The sequence below is a fragment of the Vidua macroura genome, chromosome 8, assembly GCF_024509145.1.
Source record: "Vidua macroura isolate BioBank_ID:100142 chromosome 8, ASM2450914v1, whole genome shotgun sequence".
NCBI lineage: Eukaryota > Metazoa > Chordata > Aves > Passeriformes > Viduidae > Vidua > Vidua macroura.
The window spans coordinates 25,207,080-25,230,772 of record NC_071578.1 but is presented as its reverse complement, the minus strand read 5'-3'; the positions used below and the strand labels follow the sequence as shown (position 1 = coordinate 25,230,772).

Below are 23,693 nucleotides of genomic sequence, written 5' to 3'. Positions count from 1 at the left end.
AATTTTAATAACTGTAAAAAGAATTACATACAGCTCACAAAACAACCAGTTTTTTTTAAATAAGACCTAGGTAGTTATGCTTCAAAATTCAGATCTAATGAAACCTTCTAAAGACCATCTTCCCACTAGTCAGAAAATTCATGAACATAAACAGGGCTTCATAACCACAAAGGTGAGTCGAAACAAACTCCTTAAACAACACTAGATCAAGCTGAGTGGATAAAGAAGAGAAATGAAGAACAACCAAAGTCTAGTACTTCATTTAAAAAAAGGCTTTTAATATAAATCTGAATACAAAAATAACCAAAACACCCTACAGCCATCACAAACAAATCCTCAAGGCTTTCTCTTATCAGTTCCCTGACAGTTTGGCAAGCGCTTGTTTTCTCTGTTGTGGAGTCATATACTCACAGGCTTCCAAAATATTTACTATAATTAAAGTCTGTTGAACTGTTTTTGCTTTTACCCATATTCTTCCATTCATTCCCAGCACCAGCTCAAATGGGTACAATTGTGACAACTCTTGAATTATTTCACATTTGGGAGCCAAGAGCCTGTGAAGAAGACAAAAAAAAAGTCAGATGAAGGAGTGATCACACTTACAGAGACCACATTATTACTGACCTTTAACTCCAGCAATACTGCTATTATAGGAGCTATTTAAGAAACACTGAAGATGATAAAGTTGCATATACATCCAACTAGCAATACAGTATCAGATTTTCAAGGCTCCTGACATATAAAATGCATGCATCTAAAAAAAATAAAGCCATTATAAATTTAGGTTTTTTCTCATTAGACTCAGAAGCAATCCCTGACAAGTTTAAAGCAAATTGATAATTTTACAACAATTCTATGAGCTAATAAATTCTAAAAGTACACTGTTTGACCAAATGACACCTTTGACATGCTATTTATTTGACACCCCAGAGGTGTCTTTCAAAACAGGACTTCCCTTCTATTTCAGGAAACAGTATTAACAGCAATAAACAGCCTACTTTATTTTTATTAGATGACAGCATACTAAATACTGTAATAAGTCTAGGATTAAATCAAGACTGGACAAGTATTCACAAAAACTAAAAGCATATCAGGATTTAGCAGTTTACTTGTAATATGTTGTTATTTTTTTACTTGCATACAGACAAAATTTGTCTGCAAGAAGTTTTTGTATCAGTTCACACTGACTTCTAATAGGACATATAAATCAGGTATGAAAAAGCTGCTCTGCAGTGCCAGATTGCTTATCCAAAGAATGACAAAAACAAAAAAAGTCCACCCAAAAAGCAACAACAAAGTTTGACTATTGTTTATCCATGTAATCTGGTATTCTTTGACAGTCACAAAAAAAATCATGTATTTACATCAGCATAAGCAACTCCGAAGTTCACAATACATTTAAAAGCTTATGCAACAGTTCCTAGATTTACATGTCAGTTTTAAACTAAAATCCTACATTTTAAAAATCTGTATCTTTATTTCAATGTTATTTATTTTTCTTTAGAAGTCAGAAAATAATGTGTACTGATGTGCAAAGATCCCTTTAATCAGCTGTCAGCCAAACATACACCCTCTACTACCCCATGAAACAGGAAAAGGACAATAAGCGTTGCCAAGTTTTAAACTCCAAGGTAATATGTACATACCTGAAATACTATCCTGAATGTTTGACTTCCCCAAGTTGCTACTTTTATTTTCCATACTGCTTTGGCAACCGCATCACTTTTTTGAACACGTGATGTAACACCATACAAAAGAGTTTCTAAGTCTCTTAAGAGAAAAAATAAACTTTCCTTCTAGATCAATCCATACTCTATTCAGTAAATCTAGTTTCAATGCACTACAAGAATCACCAAGTCTGATTTACCAAACTCCCCACTCTGCTCAGAAGACACAGTTGTGGTCATCTTACACGTGAGAGTGACTAATTACATTTTGTAGTACTTACTTTCTTATTAGACCTAAGGAAACTTTAAAGAGGAAGCCATCTTGTCCAATTATTCCCATGCCATTGGATTTTCCACTGCTGTCTATACACACCATCTCTGGTTCCATGTCTTTATTTGCTACAACGAACTGACCATAAATAAGATCTCCCACCTAAACAAAACAGTGTCAAAGAACAAAAGTATAGGATTTTATCTCTTATAATCATTTAGCACGACAACAATAAAAAATATCACGCCTACCTATTTTGTTTTTTTTTTTTTTTTACAGTTCCTTTTACGTTCTGTTAATGGCATTTCATCCGAGTGCAGAAACTATGGCATTCATGTGCAACACAACCTTTCCTAATAGTGCTGTTAAAAGAACCCACAGAACTAACGTTTTCTACCAGCATCACATATTTTAAAATCTTAACATGGGAGCGCCCTTTCGGATGCACCTTATGAACTGCATCTGCTCCTGGCAGCCCTATGAGCGAACAAAAACATGAGCGTGAAGCACCCAGCCGGCTGAGAGAGAGCAAACCACGCTAGTTACAGTCCTCCTAAGAAACCTCAGAAAGGCCGCGGCCTAAGGGTGCAAAACCCTCCGAGGAGGACCAAGGCGAAACCACTACAGCCAGACCTGCCCACCTCCTCTAATCTCCCCTAAGGAAAGCTACTGAAACGCAACAGAAGCGCCACCAAACGACGCAGCTGAAGCGCTACCGCCAGCTAACCAGGCACCCACCTGCACGTTTGGCCTGTTCCTCTTCGTGGCGCCTTCGAAGGCCAGGTAGGAGAGGGACGCCGGCTCGCTGCCGCCCACGTCCAGTCTGAACACGTCCCCCGCTTTGGCCGTCACGATCCCTATGACGTGGTCGCCCTTCACCGGCACGTACTGCAGCGGGAGGGGGACAGAGGGTCAGGGGAGCGCGGGCGAGACGGGGGCTAGCACACAGACACACACACACGGATACCCGGGTCCCGCCGCGCCCCTACCCGCTTCTGCTGCGAGTCCACCCAGTAGGCGCCGCCGCCCGCGGGCCGGTGCCGCAGCAGCCCGCACTTGGTCACCAGCAGCCCGGCCCCGCTGCGCCGCAGCCCCGGCCCGCACAGCAGCCGCCCCTGCGGCGCGGTGCCCGCGCTCAGCCGCAGCCGCTCGCCCTCCGCGTCCTCGTCGTAGTGCGCCGGGAGCAGCAGCAGGTCCCCGGGCAGCACCACCTGCCCCACGAGGGCCTCGGCCGCCGTGCCGCGCTCCGCCGCCATGGCCGCGCCGGCGCACGGCCTCTCGGGCTGGGGCGGGCGGCTGCGCCCTGCGGCCTGCGCGGAGCGCTCGCGGGGCGCCAGCGACACCCCCCGGCCGCAACGGCCCTGCCCGCGCCCGGCCCACCCCGAGCTGCTGCAGCCCGCCCCTCGCCCCTCACGGCACCTCCGCCGGCTGCCCTTCCTGCAGGGAAGCAGCCCGCCTTCCATTTCTGCCGGGGAGCGGCCGAGATAATGTTAGTGCACTTATACGTCGGAATTAATAAACACACGGAGTTAATTCTTCCAGCTGTAGTTCCTTGCTAGGTTTTCGAATAGCCGATTAGAACTTGACAGCAAAACAAGCAGCTGGTAAATTTGAGGTGAACGTCAGCCGATGAGTTTGGCAGGGAGCCGAAAAGATCACGTCAGTTGTAAAGAGAAACCGCTCACAGAGAGATAGCATTAAAACAGTTGGAAAGGATCAACACCCCATCTGGTCCATCCTCCCTGCTAAAACAGGGTCATCCTAGAGCACGTTGCACAGAACTGCATCTAGACAGTTTTCAATATCTCTAGACAGAGTCCACAACCTCTCCAGGAAATCTATTCCAGTGTGTGGTCACCTGCACAAAGTAAAGAAGTTCTGCCTCCTGTTTAAATGGAACTCCCTATGCATCAGTTTCTGCCCATTGCCCGGCATCCTAGTGGTTGGCACCACGGAGCAGAGCTTGGCACCTCCCCTTTAGATATTTATACATATTAACAAGATCTTCTATAAATCATCTCTTTTCAAGGCTGAACAGGCTCAGCTCTCTCAGCCTTTCCTTGTAAGAGATGCCCACATCCCTTAATGATCTTCATAGCTCTCTGCTGGACACGCTCCAACATCTCCATGTCTCTCTGTCCCTGGGGAGCCCAGCACTGGACACAGCACTCCAGGCAGAGCCTCAGCAGAGGGGCAGATTCCCTTCCCTTGACCTGCTAGCAATGCTCTTCCTAATGCAGCTCGGGATACCATTGGCCTTCTTGGCCACAAGGGCACTGCTGCAAGAGCTTGCTGTCCATCAGATCCTCCAGGTCCTTCTCCACAGAGCTGCTCTCCAGCACATCACCCCCAGCTTCTCCCGGTGCTTGGGGTTATTCCCCCCCAGGTGCAGGACTCTGCATTTGCCATTGCTGAATTTCAGTTTCTTCTCTGCCCATCCCTCCAGCCTGTCGAGGTCTCTCTCAAGGGCCACAAAAGCCTCTGAGGTCTCGGCCTTTCCTCCCGGTTTGGTGCCATCGGTGACCTTTCCGAGCAGGCCCTTCACCCCTCCATCCGCTCCTGCGGGCGGCGCTGGGGCCGCTGCGCTGGCGGCGCTGTTGCGGAGCAACCCCGCGCGTTCGGGGCCGGGCCGGGCGGTAGCAGCGGGGCGGGCCTGGGGCTGCCGCCCCGGGGCTCGGGGAGCTGCTGCCAGCGAGGAGCCGGAGCGGGGCTGCGCTCCGAGGGAAGGCGAGCGGCTACAGCACAGCCCCGCCACACTACCGGCTGCCGGGAACTGCGGCGGAGTGTGAGACGAGGCGGGGTAACAGGCCGGGCCCGCCCAGGATCCCCAACACCCAGCGCAGGGATGAGGAGCGGGCCCGCCCCGCCTGGAGTGTAGGGGAAGCGGCGAGGCCCAGCCGGTGCTTAAATGGAGCCCGGACAAGAGGGCGTGGGTGGCGGCTCCGGGTTAAAAGGGTGGTCATTAAGGTCACCGGGAGCCGCCGTGAACGCGGAGGATGGGGCTGGATTCGCTGGTGTGCGGAGTGCCCGGGATCTCTGCCCCGGCACGTGTTCAGCCCCCCTGACAGCAAAGGAAGGCTCCTGTTTCCTTAGACTGGGCTGGTAGAGTGTGTGCACAGAGATCTGTGCCTTTCGTCACTGCACAGGGAGTGGAGTGCTTCAGGCCCTCAGCTTGCATACATGTCTTAAAGACAGCTTTGACAGTTCAAACTAAAATTACCCCTTAATTGCCCTCAGAGTTACTTGCTTGTTCTTTGAGTATCTGTATAGAAGTTTTCAATGTCCTATGTGGTTTTCAGGTTTGGGTTTTTTTTGTTGGTTTTTTTTTTTTTTTTTTTTTTTTTTTTTTTTTTTTTTTGTTATCATGCAGACCTAGAATTAGCAGTGTGTTTCCAAGTAGTTTATGAATTATACGTGTCCAAACAGCAAGGTGGGGTTTTAGCATTTTTTTTTACTGCAGTGATTGTTATAACTGACCTGTCACTGGAGCTTTTAAGAACTAAACTACTGCTAAATAACTTATATAAATTGTAAGCTTAGTAAAAAGTAATGTTGTAGTCAGTGTTTGGCACCTGAAGCAAGACCTCTTAAAGCCCCTAACTTAATTCTAACATTGATGTCTAATATCTGCCTGTTTATTGTCAGTAGATTTGAATGGAGTCTCAGTACCTGAAGCAATGCCTGGGAAGTTGTTTGAAGAAAGGACTGGCAGAGGTTGTAGAGCATCGGCCAGCAGATCCAATAGAGTATCTTGCACACTGGATTTACAATTACAGAAGAAATTTAGATGAAGAAAAAAAGGTAGATCTAACTTAGGAAAAAAAAAATTGCTACAGTATAGTTTATGCTATTTAATTTATCTTTCATTTTTATGTTTAATTGATCCTGTGTTACATCTGAAACAGAGAATGCTGGAGAGAGCTGAGCTGGAGCAAGAACGGGAGGCAGCCTTAGCAGAACTGGAAAGGTTAAAAATCCAGGAAGAAGAGCAGCGGAAACTTGAAGAACAACGTCAGGTTATTAGTGCTTAATAATAGATAACTCTGAGCAGCTTATGGTGCTGTGGCATCTTGGAGCTCTTTGTATACTAACAGTAGCTGTATAATGATTTTGGTAAAGGTGGCATAAAGCAAGTATTTTAATCTCACTTTTCTGAGTCACTAAAATTATTAGTCAGCACATAGGTAGGAAAAGTTACATACTATGCAGTAAAATGTTATTAAAAAATTATGGCTGTTAAGTTAAAAGGCAGCAAATTTAGGAGTTACGTGACAAGTAACTGAAAATACTGTTTGGGCTTACAGTATGAGAAGTACACTATCTGCATTTCTAGCCATTCTTTGTAGAGGAGTCATATGAACTCAGTGTTGCCATGGTGATGTTGGTGTGACTTGACTGGTTTTTTTTGTATGGATGACTTTCATGATGTTAAAATCAAAAGCTTAATTTTAAATTTATGCTGATCACATTAAGCCCAGCCCTAGTGTAAGATGCATTCATTTTATTTCATTTACTGTTTTAAAATTTGGCTTTTAGTAATTTGCAAACCAAAAGTAATGTGCTTAAGGGTTCCATGAGTGATATAAAATAGTAAATGAAAATAAAGAGATTGTGTCTAGAGATAATTCATTGAGAATTGAATAAATTATTTCACCTGAGCTATGGGAAAGATATTGAACAATACTCACTGTAGATACATTTTTTTTTTAACCTAACTCAGTTTTGGCTGTAGTCAAATACTGAGGTAAGTTTTGCTTTTATGTACCAAAAAGGAAAAGAAAATTATGACTATACTTGTAACTACTCACAGAATGCAAGAGCCAACTCTCTAAGCTTGTTGAATGTAAGTACTTAGATTATGCAGTTTCTGAAGTTTTGCTGTAATAGGACTTATGTTCACAATTAATAAACACTTCCTGTTAGATATTTCCAGTTGTAAATACTAAAGGTTGCTGATGGACATGATTAATGCTAATGACATTGCTTGCCAAATTTTTTCTATAGATTTGATTCTGTATTGATTCATCCATCTGTACTAGGTGCTACACAAAATATCAAAGAGCTTAATCCAAAGGATAGGAGATAACTAATACAGACTGATAAAGAGCTTGTGTAATGAGACAGTATCTGAAGTGTGTACACTAACTTCAGTTTTAGCTTCCTCTAGGTAGAGGAAGCTATCTATAGCTTTATCTATAAGACTCTCAAACCTTTGAAAATGTTAAACCAGATGATACTGAAAGGACTTTGTTATTAGCATAGCACAGCAGTTATGGTTTATGTTTACTTTTTAAAAATTATTTCAATATTAAATACATTGTAAACAATGTGGTGAAAAAGATAAATATGGGGCTTGTTTGCATTCTAATTTGTCCTTTCTTAAACTGATTGCAGGCACAGTTGGAGAAAGAACTTGCAGAGTTGGAAGCACAGAAAAAAGAAGCTGAAATGCAGTTGCAGCAGGAAGATCAAGAGGTTTAAGCCAATGCTTAGTTGGTGGTTTGAAAATACCATTTATCAGCCATTTTTTCCAGATGCAAGCATCTATTACAAAACACAAAGCAGAAGCCCATGGGTGTTGAACTAACACATAAATAAAGAAACAGGAGTGTAGATAGGGGAGAATGTCTAATATGTGGCTTCTGCAGTCTGGGTTTTATACTTGAATTTTGGTCAGAACAGAACATAAATTTACTGCAAAAATCCAGCATAAGGTCAGCTTACCTGATGCTTCCACATTTCTTGATGGTATTTATTAGAATTTTTTTTTTAGAATAAGCATGTCTAATTTAAGTACCAAGGCAATAATATTTTTCATGGGGTTAGCACAAAATCTATTTACTGTACCTGAAAAAAGGGCTGTGGTTTGGAATTGTAATGCATCTGGATTCTGATATCTTAGTGGTGTATGGGAATTTGTACTAACAGGAGAGTGTGTATACACTTACCCATGTTTATGGTCTTTTAAGCTTCTTCAGTAAAAACATACATGGATAATTGGCATGCTTATCTCCCTAAAGCTTTTAAAACTCTGTAGAGCATTTTAGAAATCTAAGTTTTTAGAAAACTCTGTTAAAATACTGGCAAAACATAACTGTAGGAAGATGAGCTTATGGAAGCGACAGAAAAAATGAATATGTAAAAATTTTAAATTGCTGTTAATTAAAAAAAAACCCAAAAAACAGGGTTAAGCATACCAACACCATGTTCCCATAGTGCTAAATTTGTATAGCACTTATCTAAAGTGTTCTCTTTACATTAATACATAATGGCATTTTAACACACCTGAAATGTGATTTCATGACATGGGACATTTTAACTGAAAACTGGTTTTCATTACCTCAGGAAAATGAAGAGACAGTAGCTGAAGTTACAGATAGACCTGGAACACCTACTTCACCCAAAGCTGAGGAGCCAGATGAGAGTGAACCCGTAAGTGTGTAGAAAGGGATTATAAATGATTGATTCTTACACATCAATAGGTTAAAACTGTTTAAGGAGAGGTATTTTGGCCACAACCTCCAAACTGCCCATAGCTGCTTTCTGGTAGGAGTTAAGCCATTGTGGAAGACTCTGTGGTGTTAGCTGACTAAATCCTCAAGATTTAAATCACCATTTTGTATTCAGACATGTTACTGACGAAAGCATGAATATATGTAAAGAGGAAGCAGCCTTTCCCTGCTGTGTGAACAGTTACGTACAAAATCACTTCATTTCTGGTATCAGTAGTGTAATTCTTCCCAGAATTTATTTTGTTATATTAATGTGCTTTATACTTAAGGTTGTTTTAATAGCAGCCTGTTTTACAAGTGTTCTCTCAATAGCTTTATGAAAATACTTATGACTGTTCTTAGGGTCAGGTTTTCACAGGTGTTTTTTCCACTGAGGTAAATCAGGTGTGTATGCAAGATTTCATATAGCCCCAATTTTTATAATTTTCTGATAATTACATATTTTAAAATATTCTTGTGGCTTTGGGCTTATTTTATGGGTTCTTTAATAAGAAAATTGCAAAACTAGAAGTGAAAATGAGTCTTAAGTACCTGCTGCTTCCTACATCTGCCAAGTTTTTGTGCCTGAAGGTGTTAGATTACATTGGCTTTTGGGGATGTTATTTCACGTTTTACAGTGCCATGTTTGCTACAAATTAAGATCATATTGATAAAATAAGACCTATAGGCTTGTACTATTGATTCTGCCCTCAGAATTACAATGCATCATCTAAATTTGCTGGATTTTAGAGTAGAAGTCTGGTGATGGCATTCATTGTATTCACTGTATTGAATGGAAGAATACATGGTTATACTGAAAGGTACCAACTTGTCTGTCATGGGCAGTTTTGTTCTATTTTCCTTTTTATAAAGTTCAGTGTATGCTGGTAAGTGTTTTTTTTGTTGTTGTTTTGTTGTTGTTTTCCAGAGTCAAACAAATCTCCCAACAGTAGCAGAAGAAGAAGAAGAAGAAGAAGAAGAAAGTTAGAACTGACCTGAGAGCAGTAAATATATTTTCTACTCATTACTTGCTGTTCTGAAGTGTAGTATCTTTGTTTATGTATTTTATAAATATAAGTGATTTACATAACTGTTTCTCCAGTGTCTGTTTTCAAGGTGTTTGCATAAAGTCTGTTATTTCTGACATTGCTTCTTCCTTTTTATTCTTAAAGCATTGTAGGTAGCATGGCTGACTTGCAGGAAGAAAACTGCAGCTGAAGTGAAAGCAGCAAATATATTTTCTACTTATTGCACATTAAAGTAACCATAATAAATAAAAATATAACTAAAGTGTCAATATGATTTGAGGATAGATGCTACAATATGATAATTTGAATCAATATTAAAATAATAAAATATTACTGAACATTATTTTCCAAGAATTTGAATGGTTTCTGACAGAAAAAGGGAATACTCTGCAAATTAAAAGATGGAGAGAGTATTCTGGACATCAAACTTGGTGCAAAAATCCAATCAGATTTCCCAAATATATTTGAAAGAGGTAAATTTAACTCTGACTCAGTATATACTAGAAGATCTTGTCTCCTAGAAGTCATGAAGGGATCTTTGTAACATGACATGTTTGCTTTAGGCTTTATTATTGGATAAATATATTTATTATTAGAACCTTTTTTGGGTATTGTGTGGTACTAGGTAAGCTGAAAATGTCTGCAAATTAGTCTTGAGTAGTCAAGTTTTTAAGACTTTTCTGCATTTTTCTTGAATTTGTTAATCAAGAAATTAAACGTGTTCTCCACTAAATACCATTATTATTTCCAAAACTTCACTTCTAAAAATTTAGAAAAATATTTAGCTTGATCCATGGTTATCTATAGAAATAAGTTTTATAATCCTTAAAGATTGCATTTTTACAAGAACAGATGTTTGTACTCACTGGTATCTTGGTACAGGTTGTCAAGAATGTTCTGTGTCTCTTCATTATAAATGGAAAAAACATCAGCATTAAGAAATCCTGCTGTTCTTCTATAAAATGTGCCTTTGCATCTGTCTTCTACTACAGGTTGGATGATCGTGGCCAATATTGTGTAATGAAAATACCTTTCATTACAAAATCAGTGCATAGTTAATGCTTTCACTGCATTCTTCAGTCTTGGGATGAAAAAGATTTTTCTGATAATTTCACTTCGTTTTTTTTAATAGTATTGCTGAGTCTAAGGGGTTTGCTATGCTTGGCAAACTGTTGAAAATAACTATACACCTAAAATTGACAAGGGTCAATCACATAATAAATGTTTTCCTGCTCTGAATAACTTGTTTTGATCATGTAGATCAAACTAATAATAATCTTACAAAATTTTAAAAACATGAGCACTATTGATTTTTTTATAGATTAATGTATTTTTCCCTTAAAAATAAAATACCCCTATTAAAAAAATGCTGTGCCCATATTACTGCTTTTTGAATGCTGTTAATAACAATGTCTTACATGAGCATCCTTAAAGTTGAAAGAGGACAATGTCACTTACGAGGTATAAATACTTAGAAATGTTTGTGTAACTTTTGGAGTAATGAGAAGTGGGACTATTTTTTGTGTCTAAGTGGTCAGGCTTTGCTATCTACAATAATTCTGATTGGTTTGCAATTTCTGTGATAGTCAAAACCTTTCCTGTGGCATGAATACACCCTTGTGGTTAATGTTCCAGTAAACAGATTTTGACACAGTTTACAATTATATTTGTTAGTAACAGTTACAGTAGAGTAATTTAGGGACACACTGTGATACCACAGTTCTAATTGCACCTGTTAACACTGCATGCACAGCAACCTCTTGTGCCAATCTCAAAGGGATAGAGTAGATGGATAAACAGATGGAGTTTGTCTTTTAAACCAATATGTATAACTGATTCTTAATATTTAGACTGACCCTTTCAAAAATTGGTAACTCATGTCCATTTACATATAATGTCCAGTCATGTTGACCATGAAACTTTCAACCTTCATACAGCCTTCAAAATGTAAGACACTATTGTAAAACATGCTAGAAATTAATTCTAATGACATGTTGCTTTTATTTTTTTATTGTTTCATACTGTTTGTATCTTTGTTTGATTTCATTATATGTGTGTCCACTAGAGTGCATCCTAAATAAGCACACTGGGAGTTCTGTCAATTACAGCCCATGAAAACTACAGCTTCTGTTTGTCATTCTGTTTCAGCTTATTTTTAACTATGACTTTTTCTTTGTGATGCTGCAGTCCATATTCCTCGCTTTATTTCAAGGTAGGAAGTTTTGGATGCAAATGTTTATCAGAAAATTACTAAGTAAGGGTCAAAATAAAGTAGATTCCAATTTACCAGTTTCTTTGTTAAGTACAGAATTTTTTTGTTGTTAAAATGTTTTTTATAGGAATACCCATTTTTTTTTCAGGATCTGGTGTGCACAGACCTAGTGCATTATTCCACTTCTACAGCTTTATAGGAATTCTTATCTTGGATATGGGACAAGAGGTAAACAGTTATTGGCTCAGTGCTTTCTTGAGGTGCAAACCTGCCTGTAGGTTACTTGAAAATGTAGTTCACAACAGAGATGACTTCTCCTTGGGTGTCTAAACCTGGAGGGAAATTAAGGCAGCTTAAAATAATTTTTGCCTTCTCTTTCTGAACTTTCACCTTCTTTGGAGTATAGCAAGCTAGAGCCTGGAGGAGAACAGATGACTCTTTTAGTTACTGAACATGATGTGATTTCAGAAGTGTTAACACAATTTAACCCCTGCATAAAATATAAAATTGTACCTTGGAAAAAGAAAAAAACAATTACAAAATGTAACTTCATCTGCAGCTTACACTCCCTTTGAATAAATTTTTATGGAAAGAAGATAGAATTAATAGACAGATGATGAAAACTGTCACTGAAAATAAGGTTTTAAGTACTGACAGAAGATTTATGAAATTTTCATTTTTCCTTTCTTCAGAGTAAGAGCAGTCTTGTTTAGGCTGTGACCAGGCCATGTCCAGATCCTCCAGAGAACACGCTGATAGTATGTTCTATGCCCATTCACAGCTGTTCTCATTCCAGCAATACTGAAGCACAAGGATGAAAACAGATATGAAGCCCAGAATAGGACAAAATGATTCTGATTAACTATCAGTCTGCTCACAGAGGTGAAAACAAGTCTGCAGTGTGAGAACCTTCTCTTGGATGGAGAAACACATGTTGCAGCAAGCACATTTTAAAGTTATCTTTTAATAGAATAGGTTTTATTAAGTTTGGAGTCCCTTTTATGATGAATGGTTCTCCTTTGTAGTCTAAAGGAACTAAATTATCTTTTTTTACCAAAAGTTGTATACAGTAATTTGCTACTGGTAATGGGAGCCATATGAATTAGTCTGGATGAAATGTTAAATTGAATTTCTGTGAACTTTGCTAATACAGTTTACTAATATTTGAAGTCAGCTATTAATTGCTTTACTTCTTTGAAGAATTTCCTGTACTTAGGTTAGAAAAAGAGCAGTGTTGTCTATTGGCTACAGCTAGAAATGAGAGTCTAAGCCTGTTATTTGCTGATAAGGACTTTTAAAAATATCTTACCAGTATACTTGTTTGCTTTTACAGTTTTGTTTTTGAGTTGTTGAGTTTTTGGAGTTTTTGTTTGGGTTTTCTTGTGGGGGAGTTTGTTTGCTTGGTTTTATTAGTTTTGTTTATTTTCTGGCACTGCCATTATAGACCTTCATGCAGTCATTGTGTTTTATACTTGTGTATTTGTTATAATTCATACAATGGAAGAAGTTTCACTATTACAAGCATTTGTACAGGTATTGGGCTAATAGTAATGGAAGAAGGTAGGGGAAGGTGCCCTTTTTTTGAGCTGTCACAGTGTAGCAGATTTTTAAGAAGTTAAGCAGAAGACTCATTCTCAGAATTTGAGAGTTCTCAGATATGTATGCAACTTCAGTATTATGGGTCTTCCCTGTTAACTTGTACATCACAGAATCATTATCATTAGCCAACATCAGTGTTTAACTTAGATCACAATTTTTGTAATCTACACTCTTTTTTATTTTAAATAAATTAGAAGATACTATGTCATGAAAAATTATGTTCATGAGAGCCTGTCTGAAGGTACTGAGTGCTCCCATTTTTTCTTTAGTTGTAGGTCATACAAAATCAATGCCCAAAAATTCAAACCATATTAATACATTAATACTGGGTGTGTTTGTTTTATCACCTGAAAGTAAATGCACATTCATACTGTCAAGTAATAGAATGAGCAGAGAAGGTTGCCATTTGCTTCTTGTTGATTAATATTTTTTTGAGTTACCTATTTCAAAGGCTGTATTGACATATACGCTTCACTAAAAATTCCAAATTTTCCCCCATTACTTTCATCCATCACAGTATAAAAATTCAGTGTACTTTAAATGATGATGTGAAGCATGGATTTGATTTAGAAATAAAAACTGATATTTGGGTGTATCACACCAAAGTTATCTGAATAATGCGAGCTTCTCTAAGGGCATGTAAAAAGTTTTAAGAATTTTTTAATGAACTCCCCAAGGGAATTCTGCCACTTTCTCCATGTAGTTACTCATGGATCTCAGTGGAAGTTGATATAATAAAAGTTTGGGGGTTTTCTTCCAAAAAATCTTGGGAAAGTACTCATGAAAAATGTGACTTTAGTTTGATGCAAGAACCAGCTGGTGTTTGAGTTCAGCAAATTATTTTATTCAGCGGTTCCTCCATAGTTCAGATGTTGTCTAGCAGATGCCAGATAAAGAAATTGGCTGTTCCTGATGGAGGAGGTGGATGTATGTTTGAACTTGATCAGTATTTTGGTTAGTCTGTTTTTCTTAATGAACTGAGTCATATTTTCAGCTCCATTATAGAGCTGATTGTTGTTATTTTGTTTCAAAAAAAATCAAGGCAAACCCTTTTTTGGCATGGTGAAGATGCATTCCAAGGATCTCAGTCTTGGTCTCATTGAAGTTGCTGAAAATGTTGTGGTTGAAATCATAAGAGGATTGAGCTCTCAACTAACATGGAGTTCTACCCCTGAGAAGCCATCTCCTAGTTATTAAACTTTTAATGTACTTAATAGTAAAACAGGAGAGAATTGATTGCTTCAAACTGTATGCAAGGCAGATACCACAGAAATAAAAAGGGCTTAATTGTGGGGAGGGTTGGAGAGAGGAAACATTCAGATAATAAATCATTTCCATTTCAGCAGAGGGGCACTGCAGCTCTCTTTTGCTCTGTTTCAAGTCACATTCCTGGGAGTGTGTTAGGTTCTCCAATCATTCTGCCTAATTTCTACTCCACCTCTTGGATGTACTTTCTTGCAGAAATGACTGGCTACATACAGACACACCTGTATTTGGTTCATTATCGTAAGCAATTGCGGTTTTGCCACTGATGTGTTTAGTAGATAAGTTTAAAAAATTCTATTTATTTAGCTGATAATTGTAACCCTGGAAACAGGATCTGTTTGTTTCATTGTAAGCCAGGCTGCACTGAAAAGTTACCCTTAGGCTCTGACAGCTGAAAATTTCTAGGGCTGGGACTGTGGTGCAGTTCTGAGACAGCTGTTCTTCAACATTTTTTCTGTGGGCATATATATCTAAGTGGAGCCTATAGCAAACATGCACCAGTATTTTGTTTCTCACTTGAACTTGGGTTGTTATTGTATTTGCCTGTATTTTAAAACTATTGAGCAGGATTTATTGGTAAGAAGTATGAACCCTATAAAAACTACCACTGATGATATATTAGAGCAGTATACTGAAACACTATTATCTCTCAAGTTTGTGTTTATAGGCACCTGCCTCTTAGTATCTTCAGGATAAATGGCTTTGCCACTGCTCACGTGTAGGTTGCTGTTAACTGTACCATGTTTTTCCCTTACCTTCCTTCTGTGACTTTTCTAGGTTGTTTTTTTTTAGCTATCACTTAAAAACTCAGCATAGTTGGTATGTGAATCTGTCTGTGAATTTGCCCAAGCTGTGCATGGCACAAAAAAAAAAGGAAATACAGCCAGACCTATATATTTGCATTTCTATACATTTGGCTTGTCTCTTGACAGAGTAAAGGCAGGCTTCTTTATTTTGCTGCTGTTTCTTCAAAAGTCTCTCCAGCAGCTACAACTCTTTCATTACTCTGTGACTACAAGAAAGTCACCACTTTTGTGTGTGGTGAGCTCATGCAACTGGCATCAATACACCAATATTCTTTTCCATACTTCTTTAAATCAGAGGACCATCTAACCTTTAGAGAAAGGTCCATTGACTTCTCTCAATTTTGCTTTGTTTGGTAGGATAAGTAAATTCCTAGTTTTAAGTAAAAAAAAAAAAAAATTGCTTACAGTATTTCATAAAAATGAAACCTGCAGCTTTGAATAGATTCACATATTTGTGAACTCAAAATCTGGAAATGAATTCCATATTTTACTTTCTAAAGAGATCAGGTATGTGCTTACTGAATTTGCTGGCACGAATCCAACTTGAGTCCTAGTAAAACACTCATGCCAACTGCGTGGGAATATCTGTATGTGTCTTAAAAATAATTACACATTGAAATGACCTTGCTGACCTTGCCTCTAAAGACTTACAAATCCCAGTGACATGTTTTATGGTACTGCAGAGGGGGAGAAGGAACAAACCAGAACTGATTACCCAAAACCTCTGACTCTTGTTCTTGGGATTCTCAGCCATTGGGAAGAATTTAACAATAAGCTGCCCAATAAAATTGCCATTAGTTTTCTCATTAGCCAAGATTTCTAAAAACACAGAAAAGAGAATACCTGAGAGGAGTTGGCTTATGCTAGGTGCTGATTTCAATACCAATTTTCAAAAGCAGAAATGAGAGGCTTCACTTCACTGGCTAAACCTTCTAATATGTGTGACTCAAATGTTTTTCTTCTCAGAGTCAATAGGAGTAGTTGATAGGTTTTGATTGTGGCAGGTCTGCTCTGATCTCTGTTTTCTGGCTGACTTACCAAACTGTTGAGAGGCCAAAGGCAACACTGGTGTTTAATTACAAGCAACACAGATTGTAGACATAAAAAAGAAGCAGCAGCAGGAAACTTACAAGCTGTCAACCTCCTGTCAAGAAACAGGAAAAGAATCCTCTGCATAGAAATTGAATCAGTGATTTGTATGAATGTAGGAAGTTTAGGTGCTCCTTAAATTGATTAGCAGGAAAACCTGGAAGAGGAAAAAAAGAAGACTCAAGGGGAAAGAAAATACTGGAGAAGAAAGCTAGAGATATACCCTAAGACCAACTCTTCCACATGTTTAGCTATGAGCTGTTACCATTGTGGGTAGCCTGTTTACCTATGTAGGGTAGGATTTAAGATGGTAAAGAGAATAGGTTTGTCCATCTCTTTCCCTGCCTAGTAGAGCTGCAGGCTTCAGTTTCAACTTAAAGGACTAAAATTCTCTTCTTCCTTGAGATGATCTAGTGTTGCTGGTTTATTTTCTGGAGTACTGAGATTTGTGCAAAACTTGAATACTTTCCATTGCAAAAATGAAAAGGTTATTGATCTAAAACCTTAAGAATAAACTTTTGAAGTTTATAGTCTTAATTTTCATTGCAGGAGGTTTTCTGGGGGCTTTTTTTGTTCATTTGAATAATTTTTCATATTTTAGTACAACGGGTAGGACATAACATTCCAGGTACTGATATTTCTCATTGCTACAAGTATTCTTGTTGCTAAGGGTCAAAGCAAGATCATAACACATCATAATTCTTGAGCTTTTTAGTTTGTTTCAGGGTAAAGGACTTGGAAGGGGAAAAAAAAAGAAGAGTATCATAATGAAACTCTGAGAAGGCAACTATGTCTATAAGTGTAAAGATCTTTTGGTGAGATCCATTTTCCATTCGATATTCTATTAACGGGAATCTAGAAATATTGATGCATTGTGATTGCTGTATGAATTTTTGTGTAGTACTGTTTATATACTTGTGTTAGGTGATCCTACATACCCTTCATCCATTACTTAATATCCCCTGTTTAGACAGATATCTAATAATATTTTTTGGCTGTGTTTTAGTTCAGACCTGCTTATCTGAAATTGCTAAATGACTACCTGCAGTGAAATCTTTCAGACACAGATAAAAGATAACAATCTTTTCTGGTTGCTAATATATTTGCCTAGGTGAATTATGTGAAACTGCTACTTAGGTGGCAACCTTCCCAGTCTGGATCAACTGTAGTAAGGTCAGGTTGGAGGATTTCTGAAAGATGTCACCAATCAGTTGATTTAGTGAAGAGTTTCCTGCAGACCTCACAGCACTAGTAGAGCATTTGAGCTCTGTAGCAGTGACAGTGAGAGAATTTCTGAAAAGGCTGTGAATAACCACGGATAGGAATCATGGCTAAAATGGATGTTGGATGTGTGCAGTATCTTTTTCTCCGGATAGCCATACAAGCCTAATTCTTGAGCTCACAGCATTGTGTAGTTATTTTCAGTCATGCAAAATGCATGTAAAATTATGCTATACATTATTTACTAGATTAGTACGGAGTGTTTGAATAGATGTTTGCCTGTATCAAGCAGCTCAAGTATGTAAATATTTTTGTTGCAAGCATAGAAGAGTAGGAAAACATACACTAGTAGTGTAGGAAATGTGCACTGCTTCCATATGTGTAGTGTATGTTTCACATAGGGAAGGCTTGTAGAGAGTTTTGGTCCAGAGAAGTAACTACAGTTTTATACCAGATGAAGGAGAAGTATGTACTGGCATTGTATCTCAAAAAAGTCAAATGTGTCTGAATTTAACCCGATGTTCCTTGTTGGGAAGCCAGAATTAACAAATTCCACAACTGTTCTTGCAGATAGGTTTCTGAAACCTGACTTCATGTACTAAAGTCAATATTTGTTTCAAAGTCCAAAGACCACCTGTACTGTAAACATCTATGAAACACTGCAGCAAAAACTCTTGGGCAATAGCTGTTTAAATGCATCAGTCTCTTTCCTAAGGTACTGAGGAAATCTTAATGGTTTACACTGATAATGTCACAAGACACGGGAAAGCAGAAGATTGTACAGAGCCCAAGCTGCTGGAAGCCAAATTGAGATACAGATCTATGGCTGTAATGGGGTTTAGTCTGGGCAGGTGATCAGACCTGTCATTCACAGCAAAGAGCTCTAACTACTCCCACAGAAAGAAACTGTGGCTGCGTGTGGATCTCATGTGTGGTCACACCCCATGCAATTGAAGTTAAGGGTTGTGCTTTGTTACATGTCAGATGAGTCTTTCCTAGCCAAACAACTCATCTTAGCAGCTGGAAAAAACATCCAGTAAAATATATAGATGGCTTTTTGTAAGGTTTAAGGGAGATCATTTCTAATTGAAGACTTTCTCATACCTGTCTAAGGCATAATTTTAACAATGAATGGGTTAATTTACTAAATTTACTATGGTGGCTTATGAGTAAAATGCTAAATATGTATGTTGTACACTGCTACATTTGCAAACTGAATCTTTTAATTGTGTGAGGTGAGTATGGAACAGAGCTCTATTTTTTCCCTTCTACCCTCTCATTGTTTGTGAAGGATACAAAGAACTTATGATTCTGTTGTAATAGGCCTTCACATAAGCATGTAACACAAACAAAAGCTTGTGCATTGCTCTACAGAGCTTAGCACTTAAACAGGAAAACTGCCAAAGACTAAAGGCAGAACTGATTATATACCAGTGTGGTTTAATGCTGTTTAAATGAGGCAATAGTAACCAATCAGCAAATGGAAAACTTTAAACTTTAACTAATCTAGCTATTTTTGTACCATTTCCAGTACATCGAGGGTTATTAATGAAAAATTATTAGGAAAAACTTTTAAATTTATTTTCATCTTGGGATTGAGACATGAACTGCTAGTACTTTTATTAGGTGAATAAATAGAAAATTAATTTGTATTAATTTCTGCTATTTTTAAAGAAATAATGCTCCCAGTGAAATTAACACCAAGATATATTTTAATGAAAGCCCAATTTAGCCCCAGTGTAGCTTTAATTATTTCCTAAGAAACTAAAAGTTGCCACTTCATGTATAAAGGCTTGGCACATACTACTTTATAACATGGCCATGAACACCTGTTCAGATTGGTTCTCCTTTGAGCAGAAGGTTGGAGAAGACTGTCCAGCTTTAAACATTGTGATTGAGTGAGGTATTGGAATAGAGAATTGGAGGTTAAACAGATGCAAAAAGGACAAGCATAGGGGAGGGAAGTAAAATTAAATCTTTTCTCTGATATTGGTAATAGAAGAACCTGGAAACACTTCTTAGGAAATGGCAGGCATGGCAGTTGGGAGATGCAACAGAGGACCTCTCTGAAGCTGAAGTTACTGTGGAGTGAGTTACATAGAATGCACACCAAGAAATTGCTCTGACTGGAATTGGTATTTACTCAAAAAGTCATAAAGGCCCTCCAGAATGAAAGAGCTGAATTGCTCATGGTCATGTGCAGGAGGCCCCATAGTCCAGTCTGGAGAAGGAGAAATGTGAGATGAAAGAATAAATGCTGGGTGATAAACACCCATCTCAGGGCACACACAACCTTCTTTCTTTCTACAATCACAACCATTTTTTTCTGCTCTGCTGTATTTATTTTACCCTGAATGTTTATGGGCCAGTGAAATGTACACCTGCACATTTGAGAGGCCTTGAGCCACTCTCATTTTCAGATAATACTAGATAGAGGCAAGAGTTTTGAAGCAGGTGGGAAGCAAGTTTTGAATTCTCCATGTTCAAACTCTATTGCTTTGAGCAGGTTTGTCATTCTTCATGCAAAGGAAATAAATACATCTTAAGAAACTTTCCTTATGTTAACTCTAAAAATAAACCAAAACAGCTACCTCCCCCTAACCAAAATGTACAGGCTAAATCAAGGCTTTTCCCCAACCAACCAAAAAGCCTTAGACGATATTCCCATGAGGCTTGCAAAATTTATTGCTCATTTCTAATAGGAAAAAAAAGATGGACTGCAGTAACTCCTTGAAAACACATTATTAATATAATATAAACTACTAATAGTAAACAGCAAAAATGAAACTAGTATTAAAGTTGTTGTAAGCACCTGAAAAACTGTTTTCACAGGCATTAATTAGGAGTAAATTCCTTGCATGAAGTGAGAATAAAATAGCCAAGTAAGAAATTTAAACTATTAGCCTGTTAAACAGTTAACTTGGTAAAAGAATATCTGAAGATAAGAGAACAAAACAGAAGCATTTAGGAAAGCACTTTCCTACATGCTATTTGTATCCATTAAGTATTCCTGTATATTGCTACACCTAAACATGTTTTGGTTCTTTAATGTAGTGGAATTGTAATTTTAAGTTACTGTAGTGAAAAGTGTGTGATCTCTACATATCAAGTAATTATCCTTAACATTTGAAAGCTGTGATAAGAGAAATTGCACAGCCTAAGAAATGGTTTTCCCATAACTGATTCTAGTAATGTAGAGTTCTTCTGAGATCTTGATGCAATCCTCACTCAAAAGAAGTCACCAAAAAGTTACCATGGTGGTGAAACCATAGGAGTGAAGGAGCCTGTACTTCTTGCCAGGAAAACTTGATTATTCTGCAGCTGAAGTGAGGATGCCTAAGCCTTAAGAGATACCTGCTTTCTTCTTTGCCTTTCTGCTGTCCTAATGTTTGTCTGTAATTCATTAGCTCAAACTTGTTTCTCACTTCTACAGATATCATTCACCCATGTAGGCTCCATTTTCAGTGGTTTATAACTTGAATAAGATATCAGTAGTGACAAAAAGGGAGATGGAAATGCACAAGGTAAAGGAGAAAAACAAGAAGAAAGGAAAAATGTGTTTTAACTAAATGGATATAAGCAAGACAAAATGAGGGAACAGGAGAAAGGCAAATAAATGTAGAAGAGGAGAAAATGAGCAAGTAAAACAATCTGATGAGAATGAGAGGTCTAGGATGAAGACAATTTATCATCTTTCTAGAGAATCAGCACCATCAATAGCAATCATTCATAAAGGTTTGTCTGTTAAATCTTGTTCACTGATTTCCAGGGCTTTCCCAAGGCTGTGATAAATCTCTTCCTTCTTGTCAGTCTTTGTTATATGAGCTAGAAAAGGGGTGGTCTTGCAGAACTGCTGTGAGTAAAAGCAGCAGAACCATAGGATGGTACCAAATATGAAGACTCTTAAAGTCAATAGAAAGATTTACATTGCTATTCCAATTGAAATGGTGATTTCAATTGGCATTATAGACGATACAGAGAAATACAGAGGGGCAGTGTTGTTTTTACATCAAGTGTTTTCCTGTCTTCAGCCTCATTTCAAAGCACAGTAGTCATACTGATTTGGGAGATTTTATCAGTAGTTATAGCGAGTATGGCAATAAAGTTAATAGAAAATTTGGAATCCTGTTACATTGAGTGATGGTCTTTATTAATAAAATGGAATAAGGAAAAATGCTGATATCACTCAGTGTAATTTTTTTTTTTTTCATAGACAGGAGTGCTATGCCAAAAAGACATGATGGTAAAGCACTATCTTGCCTTTTTACAAATATTTAAAAAGTCAAATTGTCTGGGAAGAGAAGCCAAATTAAACATTACATAATCCTACAATGCTTTAGCATTGGTCATAGATGTCCTAGAAGAGAACATGCTGAGGTGCTTCATGGCCATAAAGCAAATGTATTGTTCTTGATAGTAAAAGCACAGCTTGGAAGAAGCTCAAATTGGAGGTTTTACACAAATTAATGTGAAATGCAGCTGGGCAACATTTCTGGAGTACTAGTAGCAGAGAGGCTTTTTGATGAAGGGTGACCCTCCAAAGGTCACAAGGACCAATGCATTTAACTAGACAGAAGCAAGTGCAAAAAGAACTGTGAAAGCAAAATAAACAATGGTCCTGCAAACTCATTCCTCATGTATGTCAATACTTGTGCTCTTCAGCATTTTGAGAGCTTGTGATTTTTTTTTTACATGTGATAAGAGAATTGTGTGAATGCCCTGCATTCTCCTGAAGTGTTATCTTAAAACCATGAATACTGATTCCCAAACTACACTTTCTCTCTTTTAAGTGGTATTGAAAACCAAGGAAAAGCAAAACCAGAAGCAAGAGAGAGTGGAACTCACAGGCTAATGATAATCAGTCTTGTCTGCTTTTGTTGGATGATTGTTTGTAGAATCAGAAAGAAAACCCTTAATACACACAAAATAATTTTTTGTTTCATCCATTCCCATTGTGTCTTTTGGTGCTTTCATAAGGAAGAAGAAAGCATTTGCATTTAAGAATGAGTGATTATCAATGATGTTATTTCACTTTAAAAGTTAATATAGTTTTTGAATGTTACAAATTAACTAGGTTTAATATGGTTAGTTACTATTTGGTGGGGTTTTTTTTGTTTTTTTTTTTTTTTTACAAATTCTATTTTTCTGGGTGGTGTTAATGTATAATTTATTCAGGCTGGGATAGTATCTTCATGTCAGTGGGGTGACCACAGTTTACTCCAGAGAAATCTGTGCCTCATAATGTGTATCTGATGTGTGAATCTGTGGAATTTTTCAAGGGCAACCAGTGCTCATCATTCCATGAGATGAATTCTGTACAATAGAAAACCAAGGAAGAGTATTTGAAATGAACGATTCCATGTTGATGATTATTAGAGAGGGGCCAATGCTGCAGCAGATTACTGGTGAACATTCACAGGCATTGGTTATTGTTTTCAGGAATGTAGGCAGAAAGTGAAAATTCTAATGAGTTCTTACATAAATATGTAGCAGTGAGAAATTTGAATCCAAGGAACCATGTTGGGGATTTTTTAAATAATGGTATTAATAATAATAATAATAATGGCTAAGGGTTTGAAGTAAACTAAGTTTTTAAACTGACGAGTGACATTGAAATAATTTTTTTCACAGACCAGTGCTTTGGTCAGAGATTGAGACTATAATGGTTTCTGTAAAAGAAATAAAATTACACCTACTTATAATGTTGCAGTAGTGGTGGGCATTTTGTGGATCTGTCCTGTGGGTATGTTTACTTGTTTCTTATATACTCCCTTAAAGACACAAATACTCACTAGATGCCCTCTGCCTTCATACCTGACATACCATCAGCATATTCCAGACATGAGCCATTTGACTAGAAGAAATTCTTTGCAGCAGAATTGATCACTGAGTTCTGAGATGCAGCAGTTGTTGTATTTATAAGGGTTGTGGAATATAGTATGGGAATATGATACAAAAATATAATTAAATGGACCTGGATTAATAGAAGAAAGGACAGCGGGAAAGAAAAGCAAAGGCTGAAGGGCAAGCTCTGTGTAGCAGA

General features: G+C 38.0%; 2 protein-coding genes across 9 annotated transcripts; one reads left to right on the top strand and one right to left on the bottom strand.

Annotated features, from left to right (window-relative positions):
• Positions 1–257: 257 nt before the first annotated feature.
• Positions 258–3,194, bottom strand: EXOSC3 (exosome component 3). Its single transcript, XM_053984068.1, has 4 exons — positions 2,928–3,194; positions 2,677–2,826; positions 1,949–2,100; positions 258–554 (listed from the first exon to the last, which is right to left on the bottom strand). The coding sequence occupies exons 1-4, from the start codon at positions 3,192–3,194 to the stop codon at positions 353–355; spliced, it is 771 nt and encodes a 256-aa protein (XP_053840043.1). The 3' UTR covers positions 258–352.
• Positions 3,195–3,349: 155 nt separating this feature from the next.
• Positions 3,350–10,106, top strand: DYDC1 (DPY30 domain containing 1). Of its 8 annotated transcripts, XM_053984075.1 has the most exons (7): positions 4,575–4,738; positions 5,587–5,739; positions 5,844–5,954; positions 7,333–7,413; positions 8,284–8,370; positions 9,358–9,433; positions 9,602–10,106. In XM_053984075.1, the coding sequence occupies exons 2-6, from the start codon at positions 5,593–5,595 to the stop codon at positions 9,415–9,417; spliced, it is 486 nt and encodes a 161-aa protein (XP_053840050.1). In that variant the 5' UTR covers positions 4,575–4,738; positions 5,587–5,592; the 3' UTR covers positions 9,418–9,433; positions 9,602–10,106. The 8 variants fall into 8 exon arrangements, with proteins under 8 accessions (XP_053840053.1, XP_053840050.1, XP_053840052.1 ...); XM_053984078.1 differs by lacking the exons at positions 4,575–4,738; positions 9,602–10,106 and adding an exon at positions 3,350–3,427 and having other exon boundaries at positions 9,358–9,519; XM_053984077.1 differs by lacking the exon at positions 9,602–10,106 and having other exon boundaries at positions 5,584–5,739; positions 9,358–9,519.
• The last annotated feature ends 13,587 nt before the right edge of the window (positions 10,107–23,693 follow it).